Source organism: Pipistrellus kuhlii, unplaced genomic scaffold (genome assembly GCF_014108245.1).
Source record: "Pipistrellus kuhlii isolate mPipKuh1 unplaced genomic scaffold, mPipKuh1.p scaffold_m20_p_20, whole genome shotgun sequence".
NCBI classification, from domain to species: Eukaryota; Metazoa; Chordata; class Mammalia; order Chiroptera; family Vespertilionidae; genus Pipistrellus; species Pipistrellus kuhlii.
The window spans coordinates 15,968,355-15,990,543 of record NW_023425516.1 but is presented as its reverse complement, the minus strand read 5'-3'; the positions used below and the strand labels follow the sequence as shown (position 1 = coordinate 15,990,543).

At 39.2% G+C, this 22,189-nt stretch overlaps 1 protein-coding gene and 1 long non-coding RNA gene across 5 annotated transcripts in view; both read left to right on the top strand.

Annotated features, from left to right (window-relative positions):
* The window catches only part of LOC118725453 (BRCA1 associated protein), a 29,237-nt gene that overhangs the window by 5,578 nt on the left and 1,470 nt on the right, over positions 1-22,189 (top strand). For 2 of the 4 annotated variants that reach the window (XM_036449299.2, XM_036449303.2), the window contains exons 4-11: positions 187-376; positions 6,305-6,418; positions 6,999-7,147; positions 8,930-9,005; positions 10,887-11,025; positions 11,649-11,758; positions 14,360-14,449; positions 20,529-20,632. In XM_036449299.2, the coding sequence (XP_036305192.1) occupies positions 187-376; positions 6,305-6,418; positions 6,999-7,147; positions 8,930-9,005; positions 10,887-11,025; positions 11,649-11,758; positions 14,360-14,449; positions 20,529-20,632 (972 nt within the window). The remainder of the gene's footprint in view (positions 1-186; positions 377-6,304; positions 6,419-6,998; positions 7,148-8,929; positions 9,006-10,886; positions 11,026-11,648; positions 11,759-14,359; positions 14,450-20,528; positions 20,633-22,189) is intronic. The other 2 variants (XM_036449301.2, XM_036449302.2) reach the window with 2 other exon arrangements.
* LOC123652853 lies at positions 16,552-18,241 on the top strand. Its single transcript, XR_006742380.1, has 3 exons — positions 16,552-16,821; positions 16,865-17,486; positions 17,518-18,241. It is a non-coding gene; the product is annotated as an uncharacterized LOC123652853 (long non-coding RNA).

Sequence of the window (22,189 nt, the reverse complement as noted above, 5' to 3'; positions counted from 1 at the left end):
GATATGTTTAAAGGATTCTGCATTTACCTATGTAGTATGGATTTTCAGATAAAATAAGAAGCTGTTTAATTGATATGTGAAGTTTTACATGTTTTATTTTTCCTATTGGACATAAAAGTTGTCTAATTAGTGTTGTGTGAACTAACTATACGTCTATTCAAGACAGTCTAATTATTGTCTCATTAGTAAGATGACCTCCTTAAAAGAAGATGTGAGGCGCAGTGCCATGCTGTGTATTCTCACAGTCCCTGCTACAATGACCAGTCATGACCTTATGAAGTTTGTCGCCCCATTTAATGAAGTAATTGAACAAATGAAAATCATCAGAGACTCTACTCCAAATCAATATATGGTGCTGATAAAGTTTAGTGCACAGGTAAAAGTTAAGATATTAAAAATCTCTTTGCCATAGAAACTGTTTTCGAAACTGTGTAATACTATCTGTGTGTGGTTTACATCATTTTGCTCTTAAGATTCATAACTTCTAGGTTAGGTGATTGTAATTCTAGAATGACTTATAAATTCATTAGCAGACACTGAATCTTCTAATTCATACCCATACTTCTTTATAAATCAGATTTGGTATGAAATCTAGGGTTGTATTTGTTTTTTTATCCAGTAGTAACTATTCCAGTAGAACAATAGTTTCCAAACTTTTAAAAGTTGACAGCAATTATTAATTTGCCATTTTAACACTTGTGCCCCTACTTTTATGCTCTCTTTAAAAGACCTTTTTTGGAACATTTTAAAATATAAGATCTTTTTTTTTTAAATTTTGGTGACGAGGTATTTTGTGACATTCCTTGATGTATTAAAGATACTTTACAATTCTGATTGGAAATAGAGATTAGAGAAACAAACACTGAAAGAGTGGTGATATTTTCAGCTTTAAAAAGCACTTGTGCATTATAATTCATATTTTATGTGTCTCAGTTCTAAGACACATAAATTCTTAGGAGCATGCATATTTCTATATGAATATAAAAATTAGGTAAGCTTTAGGTATTATTCAGGTTATTAAAAAGCTACCTTATCTTTAGGTTTCATTCAATCTGTGTGGTTTTTTTTAATAGCCTATTATATTTGTCTTTTCATTCGTTTTGAAATGCAGCTTTGTCAAAAATTACTTGCATCTCACCTCATTTGCGTAATGTTAAAAATGGGTGTTCCTGTGGGGTCAATTGCCTTTGTCTCTGACTGGTCACTGAGATTGGTGGCTGAAAAGGGGCCTATGACACAAGAGCCACTAGGTATTTCCTTCTTCCTCATTATAGAAAATCCAACGCTGACAGCAGTAGCAGCCATTCATTGGTATTGGGAAGGAAGTTAATAGAAGTGAGAGTTGGGTTATATGTTCCAGGGCTACAGAAAGAGAACACTTAGAATGGAAGAGGGTGCACAATTGTTATATTTAACCTTCCAAAGCACCCTACCATTGAAGGAGACATTTTAAACAAATGCTTCAACTATCCTACAAGTTGAGAATGGAAAAACACTTCAACAACTGCTTTCATTGTCAAAGAGACCTTCTGAGGTCACTGAAGGGCTTTGCAAACAATGTGCAAGTGGTATGTTAGACCTTTTAAACCTGGTAAGGGTAACAATAAGATAGTGATAATATGCAAACTTTTGACTACTTGTTCTGTACCATTCACAGTGCTAAATGCTTAATGTGAGTTATTTCATTTCATCCTCACTAGAAACCCTGTGAGGTAGATAAGTACTGTTGTTACCCTTATTTTACAAATGAGGAAACTAGCTGCAGATAGAGGTTGGTGATTTGCCCAAGGTTCCATAGCTAGATGTACATGACTGATCTGGGATTGACCCCTCACTTTTAATTCCTATGGTGGGGTACCCCTCTTATCATAGGAGGAGTATGAAAGTTTGGGTAAGGGAAGACAGTCACTGTCTGAAAGAAATTGTATAATGGCAGTAATTTAGTTACTGCTTCTACTTAACAAAGCCGATCAGTAAAAGGAAAAATCACAGAAACAGGTTGGAGAAAATATTTAAGAACATAATAGATTTGTTAGTCTGAAGTCTAATAAACCCATAAATATTCCTGTAACAAGTGCTTCATAGTGTGCACATAAAGCTGTGGGAATTTTCTATTACTGTTAATATATTTTCTTTGTACTCATGCACTGGCTCTCTACCTCTGTCTTTTGATCAAGTGCAGGTTGCTCAAGTTGATGAATGTTTTCTGAGACTTTGAAACAGCTTATTACATTCTCTTCCCCATGGGGATAGAACCCTTGACTTTGGTATCATGAGTAGTATTATGTACTAGAGGACCAGTGCACGAAATCCATGCATGGGGTCCCCCCCAATTACTCTCCCGTATAGGCCTGGTCCCCCCCCCCCAACTGCCCTCCCCTGCAGGCCTGGTTGCCCCCAGCTGCCCTCCTCTGCAGGCCTGTGTCACTCCTAACTGCCCTCCCCTGCAGTTATTTGTAAATGCTATGTCAATCAGCCAGCCTGCACCCTCTAATCTGGGACCACTCAAGGGCAGTTGGACATCCCTCTCACAATCCAGGACTGCTGGCTCCCAACCGCTCGCCTGCCTGCCAGCCTGATCACTCCCTAAACCACTCCCCTGCCAACCTGATCAATGCCTAACTGCTCCCCTGCCAACCTGGGCTCCCCCCAACTACCCACCTCTGCCAGCTGGTCACCCCTAACTGCCTACTCCTGCAGGCCTGGACCCCCCCAGTTACTCTCCCCTACAGGCCTGTTCCCCCCCCAACTGCTCTCCCCTGCAGGCTTGGTTGCCCCCAGCTGCTTCCCTTCAGGCCTGGTTCCTCCCAACTGCCCTCCCCTTCAGGTCTGGGTCACCCCAACTGTCCTCCCTTTCAGACCTGGGTTCCCCCCCCCCCCCCCAACTTCCCTCCCCTGCAAGCCTGTGTCACCCCTAACTGCCCTCCCCTGTAGGCCTGATTGCCTCCAACTGCTGTTCCCCTGCAGGTCATCTTATGGCGGCCATCTTGTGTCTACATGGGGACAGCCATCTTTGACCACGTGGGGGCAACCATGTTGTGTATTGGAGTGATAGTCAATTTGAATATTACTCTTTTACTAGATAGGATTGTAAATTCTGGATCTTAGGGTCAGAGGCACATTCTATCAGGGACTTTCTAAGGCCTACAACTACCTCCTAGTGTAAGACTTGATGTTATTAAATTTTTGGCCACCAAATGTTGAACACTTACTTCCTAGATAGATGCCAGGCCTGTGCTAAGTGCTTTTCATGCATTAGCTTCTTGAGTCCTCTAAACAATGCCATGAGGTAGATGTTGTTTTGTCACTTTTGTAATTGTGGGAACAAGAGTGAATAAATCCCTTGCCCAAAGCTACATGGCTAATAGTTGTCAGAGTTGGGAATTGAAGCCCAGGCAGCCTGACTCCATAGCCTGAGCTGCTAACTACATTATTTTTTAAAAATATGTTTTTATTGATTTCAGAGAGAAAAGAAGAGGGAGAGAGAGATAGAAACCTCAATGATGAGAGAGAATCATTGATTGGCTGCCTCCTGCATGCCCCCACTGAGGATTGAGTCTGCAACCTGGGCTTGTGCCCTGGGCTTGTACCCTTCTCTATATCTTTTATAATCTCATTAACTTATTTTGGCCTCGGCTTTATACTGGAGGTAATATAAAGAGATGTGCTTACAAAGTTTATTGTGACCTTTAGGAAATTTAGTCTTTAATTAAAGAATTTATAATTCATCAGGATATAGGAAGGCAGGAGGTTCAATTTCATATTTCTTAGGAACAAAACTTTAGAGGATAGTGTGTGTGGACTCGTTTTCACTTGCATGCTTAGGGCAACCTTGAAGACCTCTCTTTTTTAAAGTATATTTTTATTGATTCAGAAAGGAAGGGAAAGGAAGAGAGAGAGAGAGAGAAACATCAATGATGAGAATCATTTATCCTCTGCCTTCACATTGGGGATTCAAGCCCACAACCTAGGCACATGCCCTGACGGGGAATCCAGCCATGACTTCGTGGTTCATGGGTCTACACTCAACCACTGAGCCCCATGGCCCGGCAAGACCCCTCTTTTGAGAAGTAAAAGTATGTTTTCATTACTATAGTGATCATCATGATGGATTTTTCTTTTTCTCAAATTTATCCTGAGACAGGAACAATAGGAACAAGGACTAGGGAAAAAACAAAAGCTGGGTTTTTAAAAGTTTGGGCTCTATACAGTGCAAACATTTTAAATAAAAGAGTTGTTTATTGTGCAAATTTTGCAGTTAGCTTCATGCTTTTGTGCACTTCAGTGGTGGGTTGAAGTGGGAACCATGTGTATTTTGTTTTCTACTCTTGTCCTAGTGCTTAGCACAGTGTGTGATACATGCTAGGTACTCAGTAAATATTTGAAAAAGTGAAGCTACATTTCCAATACCAAGATTTTTTTTTTTTTTAATATATTTTATTGATTTTTTACAGAGAGGAAGGGAGAGAGATAGAGAGCTAGAAACGTCGATGAGAGAGAAACATCGACCAGCTGCCTCTTGCACACCCCCTGACGGGGATGTGCCCGCAACCAACGTACATGCCCCTGACCGGAATCGAACCTGGGACTTTTCAGTCCGCAGACCGACGCTCTACCACTGAGCCAAACCGGTTTCGGCTCCAATACCAAGATTTTAAAGAAGAGATCAATGTGTTCAAAAAAATACATTTCTTCAGTATAAACAACTCCTTCAAGAAAGGATTAATTTATCTGGTGCTGAATCACCTGTCCTGTGTCACACAAACCTTGTCCCTTCCTCTGAGGAGGCATAGTTGTTTAGTGAGCATTTATAGAGCTGGAGGCCGAAGGATGGGTCTTTCTCTTCCCGCTCAGCCTGGCATAGCTGCAGCCAGCTCCTGGTACCTGGGACCCTGAAGAGCTGACCAGTGCACTCATTTCCAGCCCGTCACTTCCCGCAGAACATGAATCCATTTGCTCACTGTGCTGATTCCTCATCTATGAGCATTTCAAGAAGAAGTCATTACTCTTAAAGAATGGGGGAAGCCATTAGATTGCCTCCTCTTAGTATTAAAGAAAATATTATCCAAGAACTAGCTCTTAACATTTTGACGTCAAAATGAATTGTAGTCAGTACACTATGTTGTTTCCTAAAAGAAAACCCCCTCCCCCACCCAGCCGCTACTAAATATAACTTCAGAATTGGTTGTCCTTTATCAGCTGTTTAGCTCCCTTGCTCATATTAAGAAAGCATAAATAATCAAGAATCCACACTTGATTACATCATTAGAATGAAATTTAAAGCTGTGAAAAGCTTATTGTAAGATTCAGAACCCCATGAAGGTAGACCTGCAGGACGATTTTTGCCTGCTGCAGACTTGAATCTCTTCTAGATGATAACATTGTGGCGTTTCCTTTTGTAGATACCCTTCCTCCCCACAAGCAGCCTGTCTGCACTGATAGGGCCAAAGCACACAACTTCCTATGTTGGGGCTAATGGCCGTGTGGGAGTGAAACCCAGACAAGCCTCTAGCTGCCTCTAAAAATGACTGAGTTTAAAAACTGAAATCATCTCTTGTTACTTTCTACTAAGGCTAGTCTAGGTTTGATGTACTCGTGTCCAAATTCACAAATGCATTTATGCCTTTGCAAAGGACTTTTTCTTCTAATTCCATCTGTCTGTTCACTCCAAGGGAAGGAGGTTTAGCATTTCATAGGCTCATTCATCTTGATTTTAGCCAAGAGTTTTGCTTTTGGTATTACACACTGGGTTGTTTAAATTTCTTTATAGGATCCTTACATATCATTATTACTTGTCTTATTGAAGAGATCTTAGCTTTTCATTCCAGTTCCACGTGTCCTTTATTTTTTCGATCATAGATGCTGACATATTTTGAAAACGACTATTCCCTAACCATCTTCCATTAGGATTTGGTTCCAAGCTTTACAAAAATAAGTGTTTTTCTTTCAGCTGCTATGAAAGTGCTGGCTAGAAGGGGGGAAAATACCGTTATCAAGGGAAATGTTGACCATTGCTGGTTGAATATTAAAATTATACTAGCTGTCAGCTTATTACACATCAGTAGCTGCTGCTTGGTTCCAGTAAAATTATCATGTATCAGGAAACATTGTAGAGATGTAGGATCTTGAGCTGCAGAGTTCAATTAGCCTGTGAACCTGCTTCCTGCTTCTGTAGATGTTATTTTTGGCCATTGATTTCTCTCTCAAGTATAAGTTTTAAAAGACATTGAAGAGAATAATTGAAGCTATGCATCTTGAATATAAAGCACGTTTTCAGACTCTGAATTTTTTCCTTTTTCCCTAGGCTGATGCGGACAGTTTTTATATGGCATGCAACGGCCGCCAGTTCAACTCAATAGAAGATGATGTCTGCCAGCTGGTTTACGTGGAACGGGCTGAAGTACTGAAATCTGAAGATGTAAGTCTAAATAATCCTTACATTTAATATACGTATCAGAATGCTATGAAGTTGTTACTTCATCTACTAGTATTCTAGATCAATGAAACACTGCCTAGAGCCTCAGAGAAGTGTTTTTATTTTAAATATCAATCCTTAATCCTCGTCCTAATTTTTTTAAAAATATTTTTATTGATTTTAGAGAGAGAGGACTGCCGGCTGGGTTTCTGCTGCTTTTCTTCATTTGTATTCTGTTCTAATCATAGACCTTTTCAGTTAGAGTTAGGAGTCTGGTGATATTTTAGATTCTCTGTTAAGCGTTGGGGGCATCTCCCTTCCTAGAATGTCAGCTCTGTGAGGGCAGGGATCTTTGTCTGCTTTGTTCACCTCTGTATCCCCAGTGCCCGGCACAGTGCTAGGAAGATTGGAGGTGTTCAGTCAGTATTCGTTGCTTGAATGAAAACTTTATCAATTTAACTTATTTGCACAGATCAATAATGTTGAGAATATCCTTCCAGTTGTCAAAAGGAAAACTGTTGTTTCTAAAAAAATTAGAACTGGTGGGTAAAGAATGAGGCTTATGTGAGGTGTTTCACTCTAGGGTGCCAGCCTCCCTGTGATGGATCTGACCGAGCTCCCCAAGTGCACCGTGTGCCTGGAGCGCATGGATGAGTCCGTGAATGGCATCCTCACCACGTTATGTAACCACAGCTTCCACAGCCAGTGTCTGCAGCGCTGGGACGACACGACGTGAGTACAGGAGCAAGCTCATCTCTCACCCTGTTAAAGCCCACTCTTATCCTTTCCCAGAATTAAAATATATATATATGTTTTTATTGATTCCAGAGAAGGAAGAAGGAGAGAGAAATTGAAACATCAATGATGAGAGAGAATCATTGATTGGCTGCCTCCTGCAAGCCCCCTACTAGGGATTGAGCCCACAACCCAGGCATGTGTCCTTAACCAGAATCGAACCTGTGACCCTTCAGTCCACAGGCCTACACTCTATTCACTGAGCCAAACCGGATAGGGCAGCACAGACTTTTTCTGTGAGAAGAACTCTATGTTCTTCCTTCTGATTTCCTTTTGTTGGTTTTATTTATGCAGTTGGGTAACAAACTGATACTAATTGTTTCTTGAGCATTCTTTCTTCTTGTGCCAATTCAGTTAGCCGCAGTAATAATTCACTTTGTATCATCTTTGCCCATCTGACAAAAATATTAATGGCTAGTACTTAACTCAGTTGCTTTGTCTTGAGTATAATAGAAAAGAGTTAATGGATTTTTTCAGTGTCCCTTTTTTCAATTTTATTGAGGTATAATTGACAGAAATTATATATTTAAGGTGTATGACTTGATGACCCAATCTACGTATACCTTGTGAAATATTAAATATTCACCACAACCAAGCCAATTAACATAACCCATCACTCATACTTTTACCATACCATTTCTGTGTGTGTGTGTGTGTGTGTGTGTGTGTGTGTGTTACGAACACCGAATATATACCTCTTAGCAAATTTCAGGTACACAGTATAGTATTGTCAACTGTAGTCACATGATATAGACCAATTTTACAGACTTATTCATCTTACATGACTGAAATTTTGTATTCCTTGACATCTTCCTATTTATCTTTCTATTTTTCCATCCCCTGGGCCCTGGTCACCATCTTTCTACTTTATGTTTCTATGAGTTTGGCTTTACTGTCATTTTTTTGTCTTTTTTAAATATATTTTTATTGATTTCAGGAGGAAGGGAAAGGGAGAGAGAGAAACATCAGTAATGAGAGAGAATCATTGATTGGCTGCCTTCTGCACACCACACAATGGAGATCGAGCCTGCAACCGGGCATATGCCCTCGGCCAGAGTCAAACCTGGGACCCTTCAGTCCACAGGCCAAAGCTCTATTCATTGAGCCAAACCAGCTAGGGCTTCGCTGCCGTTTTTATTACAAAATTTCATTTTGTAAATTGAAAATTGAGAACTCAGAGCTGGTATCTTCTTCCACCGGTGTTCCTTATATGAGAAAGTGTCTTCTGCATTTCAGGAAGTACATTGACTGACTTTTTTTAATTTGGTGAAATTTAGTAGAATTTAGTTTCAACTCTTAAAAGCAACCTTAAGAGAACAGGATTCATTTTAAATAATTTAAATCTTTGCAAAGTGGGGATAAGGTAGATTATTTAAAGTAAAAATACTTAATGGGTAACCAGACATGAAAAAATTAATAACTTGTCTCAAGTCCCTAATTCTAACCCATTATTTAATTCTTTGATTATGTAAGTTTTGGATAGGAGAGTGGGAAAAGGTGTGGCAGATCAAGATTGCTCCCTTTCCTCTGCTTTATCAAGATTTTGTTTTTGTTTTTTTTATGTTTTTTGCAAATAGCTCAGAAGTGTGTTTTGAGTGCTATTTTTAGTTATGAAAAAATAAATTGGAGGGGTATTTAAAATTCAGTTTTTTACTGTTGGGTTATATAACAGCTGTTTTCTATTTAATCTGTATCATTATCTTTTGGTGTCCTGGATAGGTGCCCTGTTTGCCGGTACTGTCAAACGCCAGAGCCAGTAGAAGAAAATAAGTGTTTTGAATGTGGTGTTCAGGAAGTAAGTAATGAGTGGTGGGAACGAACAATGAACACCGCCTTAATGGTCTGGGGTTTTCTTCTGCCCTTCGAGGCTTGAAATACTGTTGTGAGACTTTTTGTCTAGTGTCAGGCAAGAAATATAACTATAAAAACTATTTGACACCTAAGCAAAATACTTTATAGTTTTATTTTTTGTTCTTTGAAAAAGCCTACACTTTTATTAAGTTATGAATTTTTTCCTTGCTGTTTGCATAGAGTTCCATTAAAATCAGAACAAAAAAATTGTTGACCCATAATGGCATCCTTACTTTTGGGTTTTAAACATATTTATTCATAGCTCCTATAGAAACAGCTCTAAATCTTATTCTGTGTCAGCCCTCTTCTTACCATGAGTCGGGCAGGTCATGTAAATTTTTTTCCATAGAAACGGCTTTTTGTTTTATTTTGTTTTTACATATATATATTTAATTGATTTTTTTACACAAAGTAAGGGGGAGGGATAGAGAGTTAGAAACATCGATGAGAGAGAATCATCGATCAGCTGCCTCCTGCACACCTCCTATTGGGGATGTGCCCGCAACCCCGTACATGCCCTTGACCGGAATCAAACCTGGGACCTTTCAGTCTGCAGGCCTACACTCTATTCACTGAGCCAAACCGGTTAGAGCAGAAACATAGGTTTATTTTGATAGAGACATGCTGAATACAAAGGGCTGAAATAAAAGTAATCCTTAACATAAAATAATAGAACATTTTAATAAAAATCAATATTTTTTCTTGAATATTAACTTGCCAGACACTGAATAATTGCACAAATTAATAAGCGTAACGCAAATAAACCTTTATTTCTTGTTTTCCAAAAGCGAAATATTTCCTGTTGTATACAGCAAACAACTTAGTATAAGACTAATGACGTGGCAATCACCTGCTAAAATATTTGCTGCTAGTATTAGTGGAGAGAAGGGAAATGAATGCAACATGATTATAGTAATCAATCCTTAGCAAATGTAGTTGGTTATTAATAATTATGTATAACAGGATATTGTAAAAATTAAGTTACAAAATTTTTTTATTAAAACGTTTCTTACCGTTATATTGGCTGGGCTGCAAAAATATTCGTTATGGGCGGAAAGTTTGACATGCTTGATGTATTGAAGAGCCTTATAGACTCAAGGTAAGGAGTCTGGAGTTGAAGTATAATGAGAAGGAAAGGGAGTTTTAGTTATTGTATTTGAAAGTTCAAACAGCGCTGACTATGTCCTTGGACTGCTCTAAGTGCTTTAGAGATATGCACGCATTTAATTATTTAACAAGCTTATGAGAATAGGTGACATTACCATCCCTATTTTACAGATAAGGAAACGGAGGCCCTCAGGGATTTCATGAAATCATTCCAGCTGCTTGGACATAGCAGACCCAGGACAAACTATCTAATCGATTTATTTTTAAAAAATATATATTTTATTGATTTTTATAGAGAGGAAGAGAGAGAGAGCTAGAAACGTCGATGAGAGAGAAACATCAACCAGCTGCCTCTTACACACCCCCTACCGGGGATATGCCCTTGACCAGAATCGAACCCGGGACCCTTCAGTTCGCAGACCGACGCTCTACCACTGAGCCAAACCGGTTTCGGCTAATCGATTTATTTTTAAAGTTCACTCTGGTTGCAATGTGGAGGACAAAATATAGGTGGGCAGGAATAGTCCAGGCCAGCAATCATGGGGGCTTAGACTCAGGTATGATGGTGGAAGAAGTGAGAATGGCTGGTGTCTTACTCTGTTCAGATTGCTGTAACAAAGTACAGTACTTTTGCTTCTACAAAATAAAGCTTCTAACAGCAGAGAGGTTATCTGTCATGTATTTTTAGATAATTAAAATCATACCTTCTTCTTGACAGAACCTTTGGATTTGTTTAATATGTGGCCACATAGGATGTGGACGGTATGTAAGTCGACATGCGTATAAGCACTTTGAGGAAACCCAGCACACATATGCCATGCAGCTCACCAACCATCGAGTCTGGGACTATGCTGGAGGTGAACACCACTCTCGTTCTCTAATTTGGGCTCATTCTGTATGAAAACTTCTCTGTCAGAATCTATTTTCTCTCACAGCTTGAAACCTTCCTGACAGCTGTGGCAAACTCAAGCCCTATTTCCTGTGACTGGCCTGAATTGCACCTTATAAAGAAAGTTAATATTTCCACTCTTGCCCTTCACTCTTTTTTAAATTCAAATGCTTTTGCTCACTTTTATTTTTTTTATTTTTTAAATATATTTTTATTGATTTCAGATAGGAAGGGAGAGAGAGAGAGAAACATCAATAATGAGAGAGAATCATTGATTGGCTGCTTCCTGCACACCTCCCACTGGGAATTGAGCCCACAACCCAGGCATGTACCCTTGGACCGTAGTCAAACCTGGGACCCTTCAGTCCGCAGGCTGACGTTCTATCCACTGAGCCAAACCAGCTAGGGCTAGTTCACTTTTATTTATTTATTTACTTATTTATATTATTATTATTTGTTAGGATTAGCTCACTTTTAAAGAAATACTGCAATTTAGATCTGTGAAAACAAAAATTTTGTCAGTTAAAATAGTAAGGAGACCCTTTTCATTCTGAGAGAAACATAACTTGGTTGACTCATTCTTTTCTTTAGATAATTATGTCCACCGACTGGTTGCAAGTAAAACAGATGGAAAAATAGTACAGTATGAATGTGAGGGTGATACTTGCCAGGAAGAGAAAATAGATGCCTTGCAGTTAGAGGTAAGATGTTATTAGTAATTACTAAATAGCTTTGTACTATTCTAACTTGACAGGTGTTTTAAGTTTTTAATTTTACCATTTACTCTGCATGTCAACTTTTTTTTTAAAGTTCTATTTCTGCTATAAATTATTATTAATATATTTTTATTCTGATTTTCTTCTCTGAAAGTCTTAAGTTTCACTGTGCCTTATTTTCAGTGTGTTGTTCTGAGTTGTCTCAAGTTTGAGTATTAAGGTTGTCCTCTGTACTGCTCTAAAACTGGAAGTTAAGAATCTTCCTGTTGGCATTATAGTAACAGTTGGAAATTGAGCAGACTTGGTCAGAATGAGGAAACCTCAATAGTATCTTTCCAAGGAGCTTTTCCCTATATATTGGGCTGGCATTTTATGAATTTGATGCTTATATACATAAAGCCATTTTGGGTACTCATTTATTTGAAGAAACAACAAAATGAGCACAGTCTATGTTTTCTCCATACTACTAAATCCCATCTATTATAAAATTGATGTCACTTGCATTTTATGTTAATGAAGAAGTTTAACATATGTCCTATTTGATATAAATTTCAAAATAATTGTTTTAAAAACAAATACCTTAATTTTGGGAGGAAATGGATATTTAAAAACTTGCTCTGATAGGTCAGTATAATGGCCTAAAATAAGGATAATATTATTACCATTAATAAATTATATTGAAAAAAATTATATGGATACTAGAGGCCTGGTGCATGAAATTCGTGCACTTGGTGGGGGGTGGATCCCTCAGCTCGGCCTGTGTACTTTCGCAGTCTGGGAGCCACCGCTGTTCTCACCAGCTATGAGCCCAGCTTCTGGCTGAGCAGCACTCCCTTTGTGGGAGCACACTGACCACCAGGGAGAAGCTCCTGTGTTGAGGATCTGCCCCCTGGTGGTCAGTGCATGTCATAGTGACCAGTCGTTCCACTGGCAACCCAAAACTGGCTCTCCGACATCCCCCGAGGAGTCCCAGATTGTGAGAGAGTACAAGCTAGGCCGAGGGACCCCATTGGTGCACGATTGGGGCTGGGGAGGGATTGTGGGAGGGCTATAGGGCGTGTCTGGCCTGTCTTCCTCAGTCCTGATTGGCCAGTCCCAGCAGCAAGATAACCAACTGGTTGGAGCATCTGCCCCCTGGTGGTCATGCATGTCATAGCTAGCAGTTGAACAGCCTTAACGTCATTAGCATATTAAGCTTTGATTGGTTGAATGGCCAACTGGATGACCAACACTTAGCATATTAGGCTTTTATTATATAGGATATCATAGAATCTTTTACATTAAGTTTTTAGAATGAGTAACTCTTCCATAATAGTTAATATTTGTATGTCATTCAATGAATATTCATTGAGGGTTGCTGTCTATCAGCTAGTCCTCCTGGTGGTGGGAATGCAGCATTAAACAAACTCCCTGCTCTTTTGGAGTGTATATTCTGGTGTCACACACACACACATTCTCCCAATTGTCCTTTCCCTCTGTTGCTCTTTCAGTCTCTTCTCTAGAATATGATTAGATCTCTGCTAGTCTCCTAGAATAGTCTTTCCAAAATGCAGGTGTGATCTGACCAAGCCGTGGCCCACATTCTCAGTGTGATACCCCAGAGCCTTCCATAGATCCCCAACTCTCCATACCCTACACCCCAGCCTTATTGGTACTACTTCGCCTCTAAAGAGACCTAAGCATCACAGCTCACATCAAGGTTCAGTAGTTCTCCGGAACCATACCTCTCTCTTTTCTCCTCTTCCTATCTGTTAAGAGCCCTCTCAAATCTCTTTCTTTCAGAAGTCCTACTATATCCTGCTGTCAGAAGCCATCTATCCTTTCCCTGCAGTTATCCAGCATTGTTCATTCATCCATGTAGTCAGGCAGCAAATGTTTCTTAACATCCAGCATGTGCCAGGCACTGAGGATATAGAAATAAGATAGAACTTTTGCTTTCAAAGACGCCAGGCAGAAAAAACAATAATTAAGTGCTAGTGTTATAAATGCTAATATTGATAGGCATAGTGCTGTGGGAACTGAGAAAGAGCGCACATAACCAAAGGCTGAGAGGGATGGGGTAGGTAGATAACCTGGTTTGAGTTACACTTTGATTTAAAAACCATGTAGTTTTTTTTAAATTATTTTTTATTTATTTCAGAGAGGTAGGAGAGGGAGGGAGAAACATCAATGGATGAGAGAGAATCATCGATTGGCTGACTCCTGCTAGCCCCCTACTGGGGATTGACCCTGAAACCCAGGCATGTGCCTTTGACCAGAATTGAACCCAGGACCTTTCAGTCTGCAGGCCTACACTCTACCCACTGAGCACACCCGGCTAGGGCACCATGTGGTTCTTCTTAAAGTCACTTTGAACAGGAACTTATGTTTTTTTACTGTACATTTTCCTATTTGTCCCTGACTAGATTGTAAGCCCCAGGAGGTCAGGAGTATAATTGTGGTTTAGTGAGTAGAGTAGAATAGAACCAAGATGTAATATATATTTGATGGCTACTCTTACTCTTCTGTAGGTCATTAAAAGTAAAGTTTTAATTGGGTTTCAGAGACTGATAACCATGACTTACGTTTTGTTGTTTTTATTTCCAGTATTCCTATTTACTAACAAGCCAGCTGGAATCACAGCGAATCTACTGGGAAAACAAGATAGTTCGGATAGAGAAGGACACAGCAGAAGAAGTAAGTTTCCGGTTTAGTGACTGATGAAGTGCCACGTGGCGTGGGCAATCTGATGTTGGTTTGGGAAAAGGCAGAGTACAGAGACAAAGGAATCATTGAACCTTTCTTCTTAGTCTGGTAGACAGGTAAAGAACTGTTCTGCCTCTAAAAAGAAACCTTTGTTCTATGTATGTCAGTTATATTGCACTAAAGCTGGAGTTAGTGGAAAGAAGAAAACAATTTGGAATCATTTGGCTCACCTTAATAACCTAAGGTGAGGATTCCAGAGAGAAGTGGTAAACACCTGAGTTTTCATTATATTAGAGATTTAGCCTATGAAGGCACTATTGTGGGACAAGCTAGACCACAATGAGAATGAAATTAGTCAAAAAGGAAAAGGAAGAGAAAAAAATGCAAATGCAGTCAATAAGGGAGAGAAGCAGACATGAATTCTCATCTAAGATTACTAAATCAAATCAAAAGAATATATTAAAATCTTATTGTATGCTGAGCTCTATAGCAAACTAAGTTAAGGAAGAAATAAAATACTTAGCATGTATCTTAAAAAAAAAAGAGAGAGAGGAAAATAGAAACTTTGCATTTAAAAGCTTTAAATTTGGGGGTTTGGGGTTTTGTTTATTTGCTAAGTCCAATAAAGTTTTCTAGTACTTTGTGTAATTCTATTTAAAAAATAGAAGTATATACATGAGGATTTGTAATTTGAGTCAGCCAGTTGGTTTGTGAACTTGGGAACAGCTGCTTTGGGGAGCTGAACATGGGCCTCTGAGCTACAAGATTATTCTCTAAGCTGGTGGGAACAAAATTGGGGAGAAATGCTAGAACTTCATTGGTCACCATATTTTCGTATTGGTCTAGGGCAGTGATTTTCCACCAGTGTTCCATTGCACATCAGTGTGAATTTTTAAAACATGGAATACCTATTTAGTCTAAGGCATGGACCTCTTTTCCCTTAGATTGTCAAATTAAAAAATGACAACAGCCAATACAACAATAGCTGCCAGGTGTGAATGAATCAAAATGTGTGTTTGTGTGTGTGTGTGTGTGTGTGTGTGTGTATATATATATATATATATATATATATATATATATACTCACACACACATACATATTCTTTTTTTTGGTCAGATCACAAAGCATACATTTTTTGATGTGCTGCAGAATTTTTGTAACTAGTTTATGTGTGCCATGAAATGAAAAAGGTTAAAAATTGCTGGTCTCAGGCATTGTCTTCAGATTTTAACAAAAATGCCATTTTTAAAAAGATGCCACTCACTACAACATTTAAAAGAGAAAAGTGGTATGATTTGGGTTGAAACATAGATGTGGGGCCCAAACCTCCACCTACCTGTTTTTCCTTTTGTCTCTGGCATGTACAAGGAGTCCATAGGGTTCCAAAGAAGGAGTTTGAAAACCAGTGAGCACTGTAGGATTCATGTATAATTAGGACAGTGTTCTTTTTTTTTTTTTTTTTTTTTTTTTTTTTTTTTTTTTTTTTTTTTTTAACATATTTTATTGATTTTGTACAGAGAGGAAGGGAGAGAGATAGAGAGTCAGAAACATCGATGAGAGAGAGAGTCATCGATCAGCTGCCTCTTGCACACCCCCCACCGGGGATATGCCCGCAACCAAGGCACATGCCCTTGACCGGAATCGAACCCGGGACCTTTCAGTCCCCAAGCCGACGCTCTATCCATTGAGCCAAACCGGTCTCGGCTAGGACAGTGTTCTTAATTCATCGATTCCCTTAGTATTAAATACAGGTTTTGAGATTTTTTAAAATGATAGTCTTAATAATTTTGTGAATCCTCACCAGTAACTCAGCCTTCAGATGAAGAATACAGAGCGAGGCTTGGGGCTCACCTCTGAGTAGGATTATCCTGGAGCTTAGCAGGCAGGGCTGAGCTCTCACTTTATGCCAGGCCCAGGGGCCCTGGTTTCCGGGTATGCCTATAAATGAGGAGAAACTGGGGTTTTTTAGATTTTTTTAAAATATTTTTTTATTGGTTTTTCACAGAGAGGAAGGGAGAGTGATATAGAGCTAGAAACATCGATGAGAGAGATACATCGACCAGCTGCCCTCTGCACATCCCCCACTGGGGATGCGCCCGCAACCAATGTACATGCCCTTGACCTGAATCGAACCTGGGACCTTTCAGTCCGCAGGCCGACGCTCTATCCACTGAGCCAAACCGGTTTTTAAACATAAGGCTTAACACCAACTTTAAAATGATGTTTAGTTCAAAGTTCTGGATGAAATTCTTTTTAAGACCATTCCAAGGAATGGAAATGCCTTTCCAGAGGCACTCAAGTTCTGAATAGGGCTTGATTGGTGCATGGCGGAAGGACACTCCTCTGACAGCACTCAGGAGAAAGTTGCTGCCACTTGATGTCAAGTTCTGGCCTTACAGGGAGGAGACTGGCAACCTGAGCAGCCTCACTAATGGGTTTTTCCACGGGCTATCCCAGCGTGACCATGGAGTGCTTCATGCAGACCCTTAAGAGCTAAGCTCAGGCTTCTTTGCCTTTTAAGATTCTTTAGGATTAACTGCATTCTCTGACACATGCCCATGAAAAGTCCAGGGACAGGGGAGCTAGAAACTGTGAAACTTGTGTTTCCATTTAGGAAGGGGTAATACGGAGGCCCTAAAGGAAAAGCTTGAAGGGCTTGAAGAGAATGCTTTGTTTTCTCATAACAAATGTTGCTTATTCATAAGGTAATGGATGGTGCAAGCCTTTTGTTCCTGCCCCTGTCCTCCTTTTGACCAATCTTCTGTCCACTGGCACTTCCAGCTGCGCAAGGATTAACAGTAACCGACGTGGATCTCACTGACAGAGATTCTTGTTCATGGGCCTCATAGAAAGGGGGAGGGGAAAGGTGAAGGTTGGAATTGATTGTGAACTTCAATTATAATAACTATTCCTGTCCCCCAATGCCTTAGGTAGTTGTTATAGCATGTCAGCAGTCTGTTCTAAAAACTGAAGCTCTTACCCACTGGAAGGTTCTTAGTTTTAACGTGGCCACATATGAAGAACACAGGTACCGTCAGGACAGGTGAATTCCCCTCAAGTTACCGCTCTTCTCTCTGAACCTCATGTTCTCAAACAGTTTTTCTCTAGCTGTGGACTGGGAAATGAGTTTGGTGGACCACAACTGGCATTTTTATTAAATAGAATATGATAGGCGTAAAACATCAGCATGCATCACATTTAATACTGTTTTCTGAAACTCCCATTTCAGTTGTATGTGTCTTTTTTATGTTCCTGGGTGTTTTTTACTTTGAGCTAATGGTCAGAAATGTTTTAAAAAGCACTAGTTTAGCCCATTGTAACATCATCTATAGCAGTATTAGAAAGCTTGGTGTTGCTTGATATTTTTCATTTTGATTTAAATGTGTTTGGCCTAAGTCTCTTTAGTAACCAAAACATTACAATTTGATTTCATTTCTGTCCTTTTCAATTCTCCTAAATTAACAGGAACCAGTTTAGGAGAAAATGTCAAAGGATCCTAGTGGTCTTTTATGTTAAAGCAATATTGAGGAGAAAATGAATACCAAACTAGAATTAAAGCAATTTTAATTTTTATGACATAGAAAAACTGTCAGAAATCTCCCTTTAATTGCATACTTTTATAACTTAATGATAGTTGGCTATAAAGTTAATTTCTCCAAAGCAGTTATTTTCATATTACTCAAAAAGGGGGACAGCCCTAGCCAGTTTGGCTCAGTGGATAGAGTGTTGGCCTGCAGATTGAAGGGTCCCAGGTGTGATTCTGGTCAAAGGTACATGCCTAGGTTGTGACCATGATTCCCAGAAGGGGCATGCAGAAAGCTAATCAGTGATTCTTATCATTGATGTTTCTATCACTCTGTCGCTTCTTCTCTAAAATAAATTTTTTTTTATTAAATATATTTTATTGATTTTTTACAGAGAGTAGGAGAGAGTGATAGAGAGCTAGAAACATCAATGAGAGAGAAACATCGACCAGCTGCCTCTTGCACACCCCCTACTGGGGATGTGCCCGCAACCAAAGTACATGCCCTTGACCGGAATCGAACCTGGGACCTTTCAGTCCACAGACTGACGCTCTACCACTGAGCCAAACCGGTTTCGGCTCTAAAATAAATTTTAAAATATTTTTACAAAGGGGAAGGGGGGAGGAGAGGCAATGCTTTTAGAGACCTGTTAGGCAAGCCATATGGCAAGTGTTTCAAAAGTAAGTGTTAAAAGCAATGGCCCTTTTTCCTGGATCTCTGCTGAGTTTAGAACTCACCGGGAGGTCACTTTTCCTTTGCTATAGAGAGGTTTAGAACTTGGCTTTGGACCCAGGCTTGGGGTCCAGTTCTGGACCCACCACACTTTATAGCTGGGTAAACCTTGGTTGTATTACCTTACAGTCCTGAAAGCCTCCATTTCTGTAAAAAGTTGACATACATGATCATAGGTGTATTATAAAGAGATACTACTTATAAAACACCTAGCAGGTGCCTGAGCCATAGGATTTAAATTCTCAGTTACTTTCAGGTCCTATGACTGTTGCCTCACGATTCACCCAGCCTCACTACTTCCCCTTCCACCTAATCTTCTCGTGTTGTTAGACGAGTAGAGTTGAGGCATTTCCCAAATCTTCACAACTGAGTGAATCTAGTCTCTTAGGTAGACTTCAGTAGACTCAGCTAGGATTGCTGCCATCTGACATAAAATGGCAGAGTTTTTCTTTTCTCATAAGTTTTTAAGTTTTATTTATTTATATAAATATATATGTGTGTGTATATATATATATATATATATATATATATATATATATAACTGATTTTTTACAGAAAGAGAGAGAGAAGGAGAGAGTTAGAAACACCAATGAGAGCCGAAACCGGTTTGGCTCAGCGGTAGAGTGTCAGTCTTCGGACTGAAAGGTCCCAGGTTCGATTCCAGTCAAGGGCATGTACATTGGTTGCGGGCACATCCCCGGTAAGGGGTGTGCAAAAGGCAGCTGGTTGATGTTTCTCTCTCATCTACGTTTCTAGCTCTATCCTTCTCCCTTCCTCTTTGTAAGAAAAATCAATAAAATATATTAAAAAAAAAAAAAAGAAGAAGAAAAGAAACACCAATGAGAGAGAAACATTCATCAGCTGCCTCCCACATGCTCCCCCCCTGGGGATGTGCTTGCAATCAAGGTACATGCCTTTGACTGGAATCTAATCTGGGACCCTTCAGCCCGCAGGCCAACGCTCTGTCCACTGAGCCAAACCAGTTAGGACTTTCATAAGTTTTTAAGACAATGTAATATGAATTAATTCCGTATATATTGTCTTTTATAAATTAACTCAAACAAGAACTGATGAACCTGGTTTGGCTCAGTGGATAGAGTGTCAGCCTGCAGACTAGGGGGTCCTGGATTTGATTCCAGTCAGGAGCATGTACCTTGGTTGCGGGCACATCCCGATTGGGGGTGTGTATGAGGCAGCTGATCAATGTTTTTCTCTCATCAATGTTTCTAACTCTCTATCCCTCTTCCTTCTTCTCTGTAAAAAATCAATAAAATATATTAAAAACAAAACAAAAACAAACAAGAACTAATTCATATGGCTTTATGGTACATGAGAAATTTAATAGTGAGTTGGAGTGATGAACCCCAAACAGAATCAGTTATCACATCGTTGATAGGTTAGATGAGTTGCTTGGATTATTTGGATAATAGTTTTGGGAATGTAATCTCAGGAGGAGAAAAACGATGGTGAGTTGATCATGGGAGGGGAGGCTTCGTTCCAGTGTCTCTGACAAACCATCTCCTGCTCTATTGCATGGAACTCTTCTTTTACTTCTGAGCAGTTTCACTTGACTCTAGCAGCCCCTGATCCTTTGTTCATCCTGGTATGGAAAAATAGTAAAAAAAAAAAAAAAAGAATTTTTCAAATATTTTATTCCTATATCAGGAATTCTTTAAAATTATTATATCACCTTTTCTAAAATTGGCTTGTCCACGTTATACACAGGTAATTGGAAAAAATGTTTTTGAGAAATTAGCTTCAATGCCACATAATTTTGTCTTTCTGAAATGAAACTGATCTATTTGCTTTTTCAGATTAACAATATGAAGACCAAATTTAAAGAAACAATTGAGAAATGTGATAATCTGGAGCACAGACTAAATGACCTTCTAAAAGAAAAGCAATCTATGGAAAGAAAGTAGGTATAATTGGTCTGTTTTTTTAAAGGAGGCATTTTATTGAAACAGGCAACAAAAACAGAACTTCCTTCACTCCTAAGGAAATACTCATTTTCAAGTGTGTCACCAGGTTTTCAGAAGTCTGCCTATATGTAGAGCAAACTTTCTGTGACTTCCCATTTATTAAAATCATGGTGTTTCTTGCCATATGGAGTGGTAGGGAATGCAGTGTTCTGATATCTGTATGTGCAAATATCTTCCACATTTTCCTGTAGAAAGTGATTTCCTTGTGCCCAGACCCGTAGCTTCTCTGAGCCATGGTGGCTGAGAAATGATAGGAAAGAGACCCTGTCTAAACTGGAGATGGCATGTGTTCTGCCCTTTTTGGAATTCAAAAAGATGTTGAATACGGAGCAAAAAACTCATGAACAGCATGGCAAGACCATCACTCTTCCCCTACTTTGTGGGAAGATGGTTATTGCTGATTGAAATTCCTTTTTGGTCTATGTTATACTAAAAAAACAAAAAAACACTGGATTTTTACCTCCAGACAAATGGATTAAAAAAATGTAAGGAGGATAATTGTTCCTTAAAAAGTTTTTTAATAGACCTTTTATCTTGGAGTAAGCATATTTACAGAGGTTATAAGGTAGCATAGAGTGCCTGTATACCCTTCACAAATTCACCCATTGTCAAAAGTTGCATTTTTAAAAATATTTTTTTGTGTGTGTGGTAAAGATCTAAATAACAAAAAACTTTTTACCATTTTTAAGTGTACAGTGGCATTAAGTACTTCATAATCTGTACAACGGGTCACCACCATCTGTTTCCAGATGTTTTCATCACCACAAACAGAAACTCTTCACCAAAGGTTAAAAAAAAAAAAAAAAAAAACCAAAACCGGTTTTGGTCAGTGGATAGAGCGTCGGCCTGAGGACTGACGGGTCTCGGGTTCGATTTTAGTCAAGGCCATGCACCTTGGTTGCAGGCACATCTCCAGTAAGGGGCGTGCAGGAGGCAGCTAATCGATGTTTCTCTCTCATCAATGTTTCTAGCTCTAATCAATCAAATATAGTTAAAAAGAAAAAGTGAAAAAAATCAATCAAATATAGTTTAAAAAGAAAAAGTGAAAACTGGGGGGGTTTTTCTAGATCCCAATATTTGGAAGTAACCATTATTAACAGTACCAGTAAATATTTACTCTTACAGATCTTCTGCTCTACCTATATAAATATCTCACATACACAGTCTTTTTTCTACACAATTAGAATAATACTACGTATTCTATTTGGTAAAATTCTCTGATTTGGAGATTTTTTTCATGCTGGCACGTTTAGCTCTATCATTATCTTTGTAATTGCTGTGTAGTATTCCATTGTGTGTAGGTCCCATAATAATTTTTTAAAATATATTTCTATTGATTTCAGTGAGGAAGTGAGAGGAGGAGAGAGAGAGAAAAACATCAATGATAAGAGAGAATCATCCATCAGCTGCCTCTTGCACACCCCCTACTGGGGATTGAACCCGCAACCTGGGCATGTGCCCTTGACCAAAATCAAACCTGGGACCCTTCAGTC